The sequence below is a fragment of the Girardinichthys multiradiatus genome, chromosome 15, assembly GCF_021462225.1.
Source record: "Girardinichthys multiradiatus isolate DD_20200921_A chromosome 15, DD_fGirMul_XY1, whole genome shotgun sequence".
Taxonomy (NCBI): domain Eukaryota; kingdom Metazoa; phylum Chordata; class Actinopteri; order Cyprinodontiformes; family Goodeidae; genus Girardinichthys; species Girardinichthys multiradiatus.
The window spans coordinates 11522920-11537999 of record NC_061808.1 but is presented as its reverse complement, the minus strand read 5'-3'; the positions used below and the strand labels follow the sequence as shown (position 1 = coordinate 11537999).

Here is a 15080-nt window from a genome sequence, read left to right as displayed (position 1 = left end):
GTGTGTTGCCCTGCGATGGACTGGCGACCTGTCCAGGGTGTACCCCGCCTCTTGCCCATAGACTGCTGGAGATAGGCACCAGCTCCCCCGCGACCCACTATGGAATAAGCGGTAGAAAATGACTGACTGACTGACATATTGCATTGGAACAATGTACATTACATGTTTCCTTCTCCTGTCTTTTGGTGAATACTGAATTATTTTTTTCAAACAATTCTTGTAATACTTTTGCCATCATGTATTTTTTGGACTAAGCAGTGGCAAAGCTCTGACTATGACATGATCCCATGAGAACTGTGTCACAACAAAGCTGTGATTTGGCTTTTTGTTGCCAGGCTCATTTTGTCTGTGATGAATTATTGCTGGGAAAATAACCACAAAGGCAATGAAGATGCGAAAAATAAACAAGACAGTAATAAATATCAGAGTGAAAAAAGCAACAACTGAGCTCCATCTGAAGGAGCCATGGTTACTGGATGATGTGAGTGGACAGATGGAGTTGGTTACGGCAGGAATGAAGGTGGAAGCTGATGCAGGTGGCAGCGACAGCAGCACATGAAGGAGGAGCCTGTCTGTCTCTGTGTGCACATATAGATGTATGGATCTACATGAGAGAGCCAGACACACACGTGTATATACAGGCTATCTCTTTGCATTTAAGCATGAGCATCAATCTTATGGCTCAACTTCAATAACAGTTGCTTGCGTAGGTGTGGGTGAATCCATCTGTGCACAACCGTGTGTGTATGAGGCTGTGTGTGATGAATTAGTGATGGCAGCTGGTAGAGCAGTGTGATCCCTCAGCAGTGGTGACAGCAGCTGTTAGTGGTGCGGTCTCCGCCCAGCCAGACTGACTGGGTCCTCTTCATCAAACACACCGGCTCATTAATGCTGCAGGACCCGCTGCCGCAACGCACCGCCCCATTCGAAAACCCTGTGGCTACAGAGCCAGGGAAGAGGGGCAAGGCTGCTGGTGTGAGGGGATGAATCCTATATTTTATATATGTATGTGTGTGTTTGTGTGTGTTAACATTCAACAACGTGGCTGACTGGGTGATGTGTTTGTCTTTAAACTGCAGACATTTCTGCATATGCATGTCTGCAGATATGTCATTGTGTCTCTCTGCATGTGCCTGTGTTTTGGCGGTGAGTGTGTGTGTGTGTGTGTGTGTGTGTGTCTCTGTCTATGTGTGTTTGACTCTAAAACGCTGACAAATAACAAGAACCCTGCATGTCAGATCCCACTGCTGAAACTGGGTGCTTTTATTCTTTTTACCTGCTACTTGTGGAAACTGACGCTGGCAGATAAAGATGGTGCAAATGAGACAAGGAATAGTGAATGAGCAAAAAAACATTTTGCATATGCGTGACTATCCGTGTGAGGCAGACACTCGGATAAATGCTAACAATGTAGCTCCATCTAAATGTATCTGCATGAGGAGAATATGGGCCAGCTGGCCTGTGCAGCAGGTGTGTCTGTAGATACCTGTAGGTAGGTGATTCTGTTCTGGACCAGATCTGACAGGTCTTTAGCCTCCTTCATTCTCCATTCGCCAACTCCATCTGCCTGGCTGAGGTAGTACAGGTCTGTCATGATGGATCTACAGACACAAGCACACACATTTTCAAAGGTTTTCACTTTTTATACCAACACCTGAGTATAAACAATGACCATTTGATACAAAGATTATTTCTATGTATAACAGTTTAACCTTCTAGTGCTAGTCATGATGATCACACAGTGCAAAATATATATTTATTTATTTATTTATACGGAGAAGAAGTGGTTTAAATAAAAACAAACCTATTTAGGTAACTTAGTAACAATTTGCAATCTACATTTTATTAGCTCTTTAATAATACTAATAATAATAATTTAAATTAGATGGAATAATAATTTTTATTCTTAGTATTATTATTGCTGTTGCTGTTAAATATTATTATAAATATGTGCAAAGGCTATAACATTAATTATACTTTAAAATGGGCAAACGAATAGCAGTTTTCCTTTCAGCATTTTTTTGCTGCATCTTCTAAGATACAACTGTACAATCATAAAGAGAAAAAAGTGTATGGCCTTTAATTCTGGAAATGTCAACAACATCCTGCTCTATGACTGTGAGTTTAAGCACCAGTACTGGTTTAACTTTCAGGCTACAGCCAACTGTGTGGGCTTACAGAAAATTCGAAGAAAGAAAGACAGAATACAGCTGCTTGCTACCAGTTACCAGATGGTGCATAGCAAGGGGGGGGGGGGGGGGGGGACTGCTTGAGGGTAATAGTTTAGGTAGCAGTGAGGTTAAAGAGAAGCTGAAAAGTTAAATGCAACTGTGTTGTGCATATAAACAAAATTACTAATAAATACTGTGGCTTACATAATAGCCTTGGCATGAGTGCGCTCCATCGCTGCAAACACATACAGGTTTGTTTACCAAGCTTGGCGTTTATTTGAGCATCTGTTTATCTATTTATTTTGTGAGTAGTTTTTGTGTTGGTGTAGAATAAAAAAAAATGCAAATACAAACTGTGAAATCGCACTTCAGAAACAGATACAGCAGTCACTGAGGCAGGTGTTACCATCTGTTTATGTATCGATATGAAAACAGCCATGTGAAGCTGCTTTGTTGATGGATTTTATTTTAAATCTCAATTTCTGCAAACAGAATTCTTGTATGAATGAAGGTGATAGCTGATCACAGCTCTGGGCTCTCATGGGTGTTTAATCACCCAGTGCCCAAACACTGTACCCTGGTGATGCCTTAGGAAGGCTAGTTTAAAAGAAAAAAAGGTAATTACCAGCAGAGGGCTGTGTCTCTGCAGGGAAACATCATTACATTTACTGGTGTCTTATTATTAACTAATAAAAATGAACACGGTATGAGTTTTTATGCTGTTTTTAAAAAAACTATACGGCTTTAAAGCTGGAAAACCAGCTTATCTGCAGCAGCTGCTTCTCAAATCTTACTGAAATGGGAATGAAAAGTTTTATTAAATCCAGAGTGCCACTTTGTGATACAAATAATACAGCAAGACCGTGACATTTTATGGATCATTATTTAACAGAAATAATCACTCTGGCATAAAGTTGCAATGACTTCCAACTTTGTTTTCTCACAATAAGTACAGTACAGCCTCTGTCTGAATAAAACCACAAGAACAACGGTCTACCTTTGCAAGTAGTACGCTCTGCTGGTTGCTGTTCTCTGAACCTGACAACAACTGAGGGAAAAAGACTTACGCTTATACCGCATGGGGGGAAATACCATGCTTTAGTGTTGCAGCAGAATGAAGAGCTTACCCAAAAGGTTGCACTGCTTTTTTTACAAGCACATTTTTCACGTAAGCCATGATAGGGAAACGTTCCTTTATTTGCTAGACTACGTGAACTGAAAAGAGACATTCAGTGCACTTAGTTACAGGGATGTAAGGCATGAAAACTGAGTACAAAAAAGTATCTAGTCAGAAACCTGAAATATAATGTTTTACTGCCTTTAATTTTCAGAACAAAATAATTTTCTATAACTTATACATGTCCTGCTGTAAGAAACTTGGTATGCACAATATATTGCAAATGTATCGGCATAACAATATCAGCGTGCACAATATCAAACATTGGCAAGAACTGCTTGGATTGTTATAAATATGAGCCAATTATATAAATGCCATGCCACTCACTATCTGAAGTCTGCGACTGCCATAAACCTAAAGCGGACTGGGATTAAAAGAAAGTATTTGTTAGTTGTTTTTTTGTTTTTTTACCATAAATCATATTTTTTATTCACAAACATCAAACATTGCATATCTTTCCGATTTTTTGCAGCTCTACAAACAACTAATATTTAAAAGCAGGGCAATACATAGAATTATGCTGGTTTGGTCTGGGGTCCTTATTTGTCACATTTCATAACAATCAACTGAACCAAATGGAGACCCGAACCAAATAAATGGAAACAGGGTGTAAAGCAAAGTTTTCAGGAAAAAAGTATCTGAGTGTCTCCACAATTTGTGAGAAAATCCTTTAAACCAGACGTTTATATACACGATATAAAAAGACACAATCTTGTGATTTTCATTGTCTGACATTAAATTAGGTTAAAACTTTACTGTTTTAGATTAGTAAGGATTACTATTTTTTCTATTTGCTGAAATCCAGCATAGAGAGGATGAACCTTTAAGTAAAAAGTTGTATTACTTTCTTAAACTAAAGAAAATTTAAAGTGGAAAAAGATTATTGTGGCCCTTAAAACAAATAATGCCATGGCTTTGTAAGCTTCTGATAAGTTAATGTGTCCTGAGGCCTTAAAATCAGCTCAGAAGACTGCAATCAATACATTCCTGGCCTTAAAGATTTCAAGACTATTCCTTTATGATATTTATAGGTTTGTAGACAACCTATGTATCTATGCTGATTGACAACAGCTTCTCCCTGGATTTTGAGGTTGATTTTGGATTAGGTCTGCCATCTACATCCCACTGACAGCAAATCCGGGTACATGTCATACACTGCCTAACGTCGTGACCATCCACTCTCAGACATGCCCGAGACTTCTGATATATGCAGCTAAGGGCAAACACATCACACACTCAGACACACTTATGCAAGCTTAATTTATTACTCACTTCTCGACCCAAATCAGTCACATCCTGTGCGACTGAGAACTCTTATACATGTATTCAGTAGCCCATGCAAACACACACACACACACACACACACACACACACACACACACACACACACACACACACACACACACACACACACACACACACACACACACTCTCTTGTTTTGCTATATGTAGTGAGGACCATGTGTTGACTCCCATTGATTTTCAGTCATTTTCAACCCTTTCTATGCCCTAACCCTGACAATAACCCTAAACCTAACCATTACCAGTGCACGCCTAACCCTAACCTTAACCTAAAGTCAATTCATACCTTAGTCCTAAACCTAACCGTTAGCAAAATAGGTCGTGAGGACCAGCAAAATGTCCTCACTTTGGTACAAACGGTCCTCAATTTGATGGTGAAATCGGGAAAATGGTTCTCACTGTGATGCCAAGACAGGAACACACACACACACACACACACACACACAGCAGATGAACGCGTTGTCTCATTTCAACAGTGCGGCATTGTGAATAGTGCCTTTCTAAGCTAACTTAGACTGTATCATCACTCATTGTAACATTCTGAAGCAGCAGGCATGGTGTTCGTGGGTGGAGGTTGAATGGGTCTACATTTTTCCACACAGGGGAGCCATCACAAGCCCAGTGCAGTAAGGCACACACCTGGATGGCCACAAAACGGAGCAAGAAGGAATCAACAAACAGGCCCTGTGGGATCTGGCTCCGAGACAAAGTAAAGCTACACAGGATTGAAGTCCTGCTGATGTGTTTGTGTGTGAAAGCATAAATGTTTGTGGTCATTTGTATGTGCAACTTGGAAGACATTCTAACACCCCGATTGGTTCAGTTGTACAGCTCAGATGCATTTCTCTGCTTAGATTCCGCTGCACTTTTACGGACATGGAAAAACTGTGTTCCAGGTTTGAGAGAAAACTGGGCAAGGACAGGGGGGGGAGAGGACAAAAGGCATACACATTTGATCTTTTTATTGCTTTTCACACTCCTATCTCTATCTGTGATGTCTTCCTTGTCTATATCTAAGCCACATTGAAGTTAATCAAAGAGAATATGGGAAGTAAATGCAAAAGGATACTTGGTTTTATCTGTTAATTTGTATGTATATGGTTAATGTATGTGGTTAATCTTTCTTTGGAAAGCTACTTAGACAGGGATGCCTGAGACAAAAGGTCCCGTAAACTGCCTCAGGAAGAATTAATTCTAAGAATATGACACATATTTTTCCTCAGGCAGCTGACTTTAGGTGACTCAGAGGGTGTGCTCAGGAACCTTTCCCTTTGTTACTCTGAAAGGAGCACATGCTGCTTTACAGTCATGAGGCTTCCAGGATCCAGATCAAGTCCAAACAGACAAGAGGGATGATACTCATGGTTGATGGTCTTTATCATATGAATGTGGTTTTTTTTGTCTTTAAGATAAACAAAAATGATCAAGACCGGTGTTCAAGATGGTCGTTTTTTGGTTTAAAAGTTTAAATATTTTGCTTAAAAAACAGAGAAAAACTACAAGCATCTGGTGATTACTAACTTGTCTGCAGGAGGAAAACAAGATTTCAGATAAAAATACTTGTCATTTTATCATTCAGTGTACTATTAAAGATAAATAATTCATTGCTCCTATGAAAAGGCAGGGCTATATCCACATATTTTCTCTTTGCAGCTGGCTAAATATTACATTAGCATGTAAAATGCAAGTTAATAACACTTGGAATGTAATAGCCAACAATTATTGCACTCCAGACAGTCCTTTGTGATATAAATATTGTGATGACAATATATTTGTGATACACTGTACAGCCCTAGTTCGTGGTTCTTATTTTAAGTACTTTCTCGTGATGGCTTTTCTTTTGTTACTTTCAGCCATAAGTAGACCAAATAGTTTTCAATCATATCTATCCCATGTTTACACTAAATACATTCTTTACAATGGTTATCCCATTGCATAGTCCTTAAACCACCTTATCAAAAGACCCTGACATATTTAATAGCAAAACAATACCTCTAGGAAGGATGAATCAGCTTTATAAAATGCCTTTTCGATGCATTTTATTTTGATTTTTTGTGTCAGTTTATGGAATCATCATTTGCTGCAATTAGAACTGCAAGTCTTTTGTATTATATCTCTACCAGCTTTGCACCTCTACAAATACATACATTTATACATTTTTACCCATTCAAGGTCATTCGGATTAGGTTAAGGTCGTCCGTGACCAACAATTTTCAAGCTTTTGCCAAGATTGTTAGATGTATGTTTAGTGTTGCGTTTGTGATGGAAGTTGAGCCTTCACTCTTGTCCATGTCTGTTTGAGTCTCAGACAGGTTTCCTTCCGGTACTGCTGTGTATTTAGCTGCTTCAATCTTCTCATCAACTCTGATCAGCTTCCCCGTGGCTGCTGAAGAAAAGCCTCCCAATAGCATAATGCTGCTACTACTGTGTTCCACATTGGGGTTCCTTTATTTTTGCCCGTCTTTTTGGCCCTCTTTCAAAAGATATGTGGAATGCGTGATTAAAAATCTGTTAACAGAACAAGTACCTCTGTTAACAGATTTTTTTCTACCTGAGATATCTCTACAGCTGCTCCAGAGATACCACAGGCCTCTTGGTTGATTGTCCCATTAATGCTTTCAATCATACAAATTTAGGAAAAAAACAACACAAAACCAACAAATTGGGGAATAAAAAACTTCATTCAAGGTATGCATAAAGTATTATTTATTGCTTGATTGAACTATATGAAAATCTGGGTTCAAACTAAGCAAAAAAGCAGCAAAGAATGTTGACTTCCCTAATTTTAGAGGCTGCTGCATATGCTCACCTCTCCTGATGTCCCAGGTCCTGCAGGAGTGTGTCAGCATATTTCTGCCTCTCGCTGGGCTCCACATTGGATAGTTTCTTCACCTCGCTGCGCACAAAGTACCAGAACTCCTTGATACCATTCTCCACCTTTCTCCTCAGCTCCTCCTGAGTGGGGCCGGGGGCTATAGGGAGGGGGCAGCAGAGAATGGTGGGTTATTATAACCCTTTGTAGGGGCACGTATGATCTAAGACAAAGAACCAAATAACGCAGACTCAAAGGAAGACTCCATGAAGAAATAAGAGACGTTCTCAAGAGATTCCGAACATTGTGAATAAATAACCTCTTGCTATAAAATGTGCCGTAGGAACCATAAAATGTTTTCTTCTTTCTAACTCTGTCCCATAGTGTTACTTTGACCTCATTAGGAAACACTTGATCACTGTTTTTGTGCGTCATCTCTCTAATGCTTTTCACACACATGAACTTTATACCCCTTTCGAACCCAAACAATGTGGAGCAGGCAACGTGGATACTGCATGTGCCTGTTCCAGTTTCTGTTGTGAGAAACAGAACGGAAAAGAAGAGAGCGAAGAAAAGAACTGCCTCAAGCAGGAGGAGTCGGAGGTGGTGTTGAAGATGCTAAAGCTCTTTTCTTAACTTCCTATCTGAGACTCTCTCCTCACTTTACCCGCTCGCTTGTGGAAAAAGCTGGAGGGTATTTTTAGCCTTTTTTCTCCCTGCAGCATGATGGAAAAACTGACCCTCCGGTGCCCTCTACGCTCACATGTCCTTTTTTATTTTCTCTCCGTCTCTTTTCTTCTCCCTCACTCTCTCATTTTGCCAGCAGGGAGATTCACACTGCTCCCACTTCATTCACACATTTTCCCCATTCACCTGACAGCTTTCCTACCCCTTTGACCACTGCTTAGAGTAGCAAGTACACACATATAAACCTGCCCCATTGAGGACGTGGCTCGGCCATCATCATCGCCAGGCTGCAGGTTTAACACTGGCCTGGACAGTCATCATCCCTGCAGGCAAAAGCTCACACAAGCGGCTTAGTGGTTTCACACCACATCTAGATATATATCGGCAACCAACACACTTTAAATATGCTCAATATGTTCTAACTTTTCAAGATGCTATGCCAAACCCTGTCTTGCAACCCTTTTGGTGAGCCTATTTTAAGATTCCAATGCATTTTTCATTATTCCACACTGCTCTACACACAAATTTCTAGAGTTTTCAGTTCTCTTCAGCTCATGTTTAAAGTGTAAATAAAATACTTCGGTGTGAATTTATGACATATATTATTATTATTGTCAGACTTTCAAATGGAACCAGCAAATACTACAGAAAGGGATAAACAGGCAGACAATCGAGTGGGTAAAAGAGGAAATTAAAAAAAGAAGTAAGATAGTGGATGGATGGATGGATGGATGGATGGATGGATGGAAATTTGAGACCATGGAATAAATATTTTCCATACCCTATTTTCTTTCCTCACATTAATCCAAACCTGCAAAATTCTAATCTAATTCCAAACTTTTCCAGAATGCATAGGGCCCTGCCATTTACCATCTCCAGTGAGTTTCTGGAAGCTGTGAATCTTCTGTTTGGCTCTGGTTAGCTGGTCCTCCAGGGAGCGCAGCTTTCCAGCTGCCAATGAACCAGCTTCTGCCTGACCCTCTGGTATCCTAGAAGGCACAAAAAGACATCGGATACATTAGTACACTAATAGTAGGAAGAGAAGGTAGAAATGTGTCAAAAAACAACATTTCTGAATTTGATAGGCTAATACAGTGATGGAATAACAAAATAATATTTTTTTATATATGTTCAGTTATTCTCTGAATAACTCTAGATGGATTCTGCAAGGCATCAACTAGCAGACTAGTTTCTTGTAATTGTCAGTTGTGACTCAGGAGGTTGGCGAAGCAGTAAGAATATCCTGTGGTTTGTCTGATTCGAGCCGTCTCTTGCTTGGGTGACTCTGGTCTCATCTTTCAATTTAAAAGTTGCTGAGAAAACTGAGCTGTGGAGGCTTGCATCTCTGAGTGCTCACCACGGAAACTTCTACGAATGTAATTTGCAACAACGCCAAAGTGCAGACCCCCAGAGTTGTGCCCCAGTGTATTAATTTTGAGCTTAAGATTGTGCTCAGAATACAAACTGAATCAATCCATGTTTGTTGGATTCATCCTATCATCTTCTTCAAAATTCCTCCAAGAACTATGTCCTGAGCACCTGCTGAATATCCTGTGAACCGAAAGTTTTTTTCTGTTTTGACTCAATGAATGGCAAATGAGCACCTGATATGTTTGTGATGTTAAATGAACATTAACAAAATTTAGCCTTTTTTTATCAAATAGTTCTACAGGAGTGATAACTACACTTAAAGTGGAGGAAGTCAGTATTTGATATGCTTGTTTTTTAAGCCTGCTAACTTACAAAGAAATCGACAGGCTCTAATTTTTATGATAGTTACATTTTAATATGCCCAATTTCATGATAGTTTGCTTTTAATGCTAACCAGAACATCTAAAAAAACCAGTGCACAAAACTTACGTTTAGACCTAGTTGATCCCAAACACAACAGCTAAAATACTGGCTTCCCCAGTGAAGTTGTGTTTGTACACAGACTAAAACCAACCAACCAATTAACCAAGAAACCAAACACACAACAAATCAAACCATTAAACAAACAACCGAAAAAACTAAGCAAGCAGCCGACCCCCCAATCAAACAATTAACCAAACGACCAAGACACGATTTGACAGCCAAGCAAACAATCAGCTAAACAAGGCAAGCAACCAAACAAAACCAAACAACCAAAATATAAACTGAAAATCAAACAACCAAATGACAAACCAACTGGCTCGATGTACCTCAACTCGATGTGGAGGAGCAGCGGCTCTACTCCGAGCCCCTCCCGGATGGCCGAGCTCCTCACCCTATCTCTAAGGGAGTGCCCGGCCACCCTACGGAGGAAGCTCATTTCAGCCGCTTGTATCCGAGATCTCGTTCTTTCGGTCATTACCCAAAGTTCATGGCCATAGGTGAGGGTAGGAACGTAGACCGACAAGTAAATTGAGAGCTTTGCTTTTCGGCTCAGCTCTCTCTTCACCACAACGGACCGGCACAGCGCCCCCATTACTGTGGCAGCCGCACCGATCCGTCTGTCGATCTCCCGCTCCATTCTTCCCTCACTCGTGAACAAGACCCCGAGATACTTAAACTCCTCCACTTGAGTCAGGAACTCCCCTCCAACCTGAAGAGGACAAGCCACCCTTTTCCGGTCGAGTACCATGGCCTCGGACTTGGAGGAGCTGATCCTCATCCCAGCCGCTTCACACTCGGCTGCGAACCGCCACAGCGCATGCTGTAGGTCTTGGCTAGAGGGGGCCAGCAGGACCACGTCATCTGCAAAAAGAAGAGACGAAATCCACTGGTCCCCAAACCCGACCCCCTCCGGCCCTTGGCTGCGTCTAGAAATCCTGTCCATAAAAGTTATGAACAGGACCGGTGACAAAGGGCAGCCCTGCCGGAGTCCAACATGCACTGGGAACAGGTCCGACTTAGTGCCGGCAATGCGGACCAAACTAGGGACCGAATGGCCCCTAGTAAAGGGCCCCCGATTCCATACTCCTGGAGCACCCCCCACAGGGCATCACGAGGGACACAGTCGAATGCCTTCTCCAGGTCCACAAAACACATGTGAACCGGTTGGGCAAACTCCCATGAACCCTCGAGCACCCTGTAGAGGGTATAGAGCTGGTCCAGTGTACCACGGCTGGGATGAAAACCACACTGCTCCTCCTGAAGCCGAGGTTCGACTATCGGTCGGACTCTCCTCTCCAATACCCTGGCGTAGGCCTTACCAGGGAGGCTGAGGAGAGTGATCCCCCTGTAGTTGGAACACACCCTCCGGGGGACCACCACCCCAGTCTGCCAGTCCAGAGGCACTGTCCCCGACCGCCACGCAATGTTGAAGAGACGTGTCAACCATGACAGCCCTACAACATCCAGAGACTTGAGGTACTCAGGGCGGATCTCATCCACCCCCAAAGCCTTGCCACCGCGGAGCTTTTTAACCACCTCGGTGACTTCAGCCTGGGTGATGAAAGAGTCCAACCCCGAGTCCCCAGCCTCTGTTTCTACCACGGAATGCGTGATGGCAGGATTGAGGAGATCCTCGAAGTACTCCTTCCTCCGCCCGATAATGTCCTCAGTCGAGGTCAGCAGTGTCCCGCCCCCACTATAAACAGTGTTGGCGAAGCACTGCTTCCCCCTCCTGAGGCGACGGACGGTTTGCCAGAATCGCTTCGAGGCCAACCGGTAGTCCTTCTCCATGGCCTCACCGAACTCCTCCCAGGCCCGAGTTTTTGCCTCTGCCACAGCCCGGGCCGCAGCACGCTTGGCCTCACGGTACCCGTCAGCCGCCTCAGGAGTCCCACAAGCCAACCACAGCCGATAGGACTCCTTCTTCAGCTTAACAGCATCCCTTACTGCCGGTGTCCACCACCGGGTTCTGGGATTGCCGCCGCGACAGGCACCGCAGACCTTACGGCCACAGCTACGGGCAGCAGCATCGACAATAGATGCGGAGAACATGGTACACTCGGACTCTATGTCTCCAACATCCCCCGGGATCTGGTCGAAGCACTCCCGGAGGTGGGAGTTGAATACATCCCTGGCCGAGGGCTCTGCCAGGCGTTCCCAGCAGACCCTCACTATGCGCTTGGGCCTGCCAAGTCTGTCCGGCTTTCTCCTCCTCCAGCGGATCCAACTCACCACCAGGTGATGATCAGTGGACAGCTCAGCCCCTCTCTTCACCCGAGTGTCCAAAACATGCGGCCGAAGGTCTGATGTTACGACAACAAAGTCGATCATCGACCTCCTGCCTAGGGTGCCCTGGTGCCAAGTCCACTGATGGACACCCTTATGTTTGAACATGGTGTTCGTTATGGACAATCCGTGACTAGCACAGAAGTCCAATAACAAAACACCACTCGGATTCAGATCGAGGAGGCCATTCCTCCCGATCACGCCTCTCCAGGTGTCACTGTCGTTCCCCACGTGGGCGTTGAAGTCCCCCAGAATAATGGAGTCCCCGGGAGGGGCACTATCCAGCACCCCCGACAGGGACGCAAAGAAGGCCGGGTACTCTGCACTGCCACTCGGCCCGTAGGCTGAAATGATAGTCAGAGACCTCACCCCAACCCGAAGGCGCAGGGATACGACCCTCTCATCCACTGGGGTAAACCCCAACACGAGACGGCTGTGCTGGGGGGCAACAAGCAAACCCACACCAGCCCGCCGCCTCTCCCCGTGGGCCACTCCAGAGTAGAACCGAGTCCAACCCCTCTCAAGGAGATGGGTTCCAGAGCCCATGCTGTGCGTGGAGGCGAGCCCGACTATTTCTAGTCGATATCTCTCGACCTCCCGCACAAGCTCAGGCTCCTTCCCCCCCAGCGAGGTGACATTCCACGTCCCTAGAGCCAGCCTAAGCATCCGGGGATCGGGCCGCTGAGGTCTCCACCTTCGTCTGCCACCCAATCCTCTTTGCACCGGTCCCTCACGGTTCCCCCTGCAGGTAGTGGGCCCACTGGTTTGCCAAGGTTGCAAGTATATACTTTTTCCCCAATAAACTGATTTACAATTTAGGACCATTTCATCAGCTTCTTTAGTCCATGCTGTCATATTAGTCATGAGCACGTTTGCAGGAATCTTCTGAAACTGAAACGTAAGAGATACCAGAGCAGGATATGCTGCTGCTGAACCTTTCAGATACATGACTAGAGCTCTACAGTCTGGCCAAAAACAGGGAAGCTTGTAGATGAGATTCATTACATCTAACGTCTTTGCAACAGAGGAAAATATGGCATGGCATAACCTGAAAAACTAAACACGACCCATGAGATGTTAACAATCACGTGCTAAGACTCAGTCCTTACATGAGTGCAATGCCATTTCAATTGGTCCTTTATCATAATCATAATACTAAAACAAACAGGGAAACTACTTTTATCAGCGATGCTGTTAAAAATCACTGCTCTATAACCCGAGTATGGTGAGTGGGTGGGCCACATGGCGGAAACCTGTGATAAACAACATCATGTCACAGTCACCAAATTTACAAATGCAGAAAGCAGATTTTTATTATTGCTGAAAGGTTTTTTGGACAGACATTCAGGTCAATTAACCTAATGTACAGTAATAAACTATTTTCATTTGCATATATCTAAATTTATCTGTGGGACTGTTGCAATATTTTAAGCGTTTAGTAAATTATTTCTGGCTGATAAACGCAAATTTGAATTTGCATTTTACAGTTTCGTTAGTTACCCATGAAAGACTACGACACACATGCACTGGAAACAAAAATGAGCACTTTGACATGCTTAAAGTACCAGGTTTATATCAGTCAAGAGGGAACAAAATGTCACTAACATGGTATAAAATGTGCTGGTTTATTTTAGCATTGTATGTGCAAATACCCTTGTGCCTTAGACATAATGAATCATCAAGGCATGCACACTCAATTTGCTCCAGCAGTAAAGAACATCAGTCGCCTGCAGGCTTATAGATGAGACTTTTAAAGTTGCAATGGTCCCTCTTGCCACAAAACTCCCCCTTCAGTGTGCGAGTCTGGTCCCTCAGAAGCCCTTGCCTCCCACTTCACTGACTACTAACCGAGCAATCTATATCAAGGAGATCCAAAGCTGTGGCAAAAAGGGCAGAATATTTTACAAAGATATTATGTAAACCAGTGATGTACAATAATCCACATTTTTTCTTACATTCCAGGAATAATCCTTGGCCTTTGTCTACTCTTTTTTTAAATTGATTTTAAAGTTGTTGTTTTTTGCAACAGTTTGTTCTTATTGTTCTTTTCAGTGTTTTTGTTTTAAATGGTTCTTGATATTACATGTGCAGCAATTGTTGCAGCTGTGGTCGTTTTAAAGTGCTTTATAAATAAATAGAGCAAGTAAGTGAGTAAGTAATATTTGTCCTAACTGGATTCAGATTTCTTTTCATTACTAAATCTATAGTTTGTCCACTACATGACCCTGATACGGATTATTGAAATAAAAGCCCTGTAACATTTCCTATGCTCTATTATCTTTTGTACCATATTCAGCTGATTTCCCCATGGGCCACACCTTAACATGCTGGTTACACCGCAATGTAAAAAGTAACATTTATTTCTCAGGGGTTTTAAGTGCTGCTAAAATGGTGACATAAAACAACTTGATATCTTCTTGAACAAGGCAGAAGAAATAGACCTTAGAGGCACAGGCTAATTAGTGGGAACATCATATATAATGGTTATCTAGAATACAAATTGCCAGTGGACTTGTTATAGATCCAGTTATGGAAAAGTCATCCAGACCAAGGTATGTCAATGTGAAATATACCCAAACACTGAGCTGAATCAAAACCAACAGATACACATCCAGCAGAAAAGGCAAACAGAACACCAAAGAAAAACATAGCTGAACCTGAAGGAGAAATTAGACAAGGCAGCTGGATTCAACAACATCTAAATAAAATAACACAGGTAAGAGAAAAGATGAAAATAAATCTCTGAGTTAGGAGAAGCAGAACGCAAATATGCGGAGGGATATAGGGGAAT

General features: G+C 42.8%; 1 protein-coding gene across 3 annotated transcripts in view; it reads right to left on the bottom strand.

The window, feature by feature from the left end:
- fut8b (fucosyltransferase 8b (alpha (1,6) fucosyltransferase)) overlaps window positions 1-15080 on the bottom strand; it is a 137367-nt gene that overhangs the window by 36532 nt on the left and 85755 nt on the right. For all 3 annotated transcript variants that reach the window (XM_047388017.1, XM_047388016.1, XM_047388018.1), the window contains 3 exons: window positions 9020-9138; window positions 7460-7622; window positions 1487-1601 (listed from right to left, as the gene is read on the bottom strand). In XM_047388017.1, the coding sequence (XP_047243973.1) occupies window positions 1487-1601; window positions 7460-7622; window positions 9020-9138 (397 nt within the window). The remainder of the gene's footprint in view (window positions 1-1486; window positions 1602-7459; window positions 7623-9019; window positions 9139-15080) is intronic.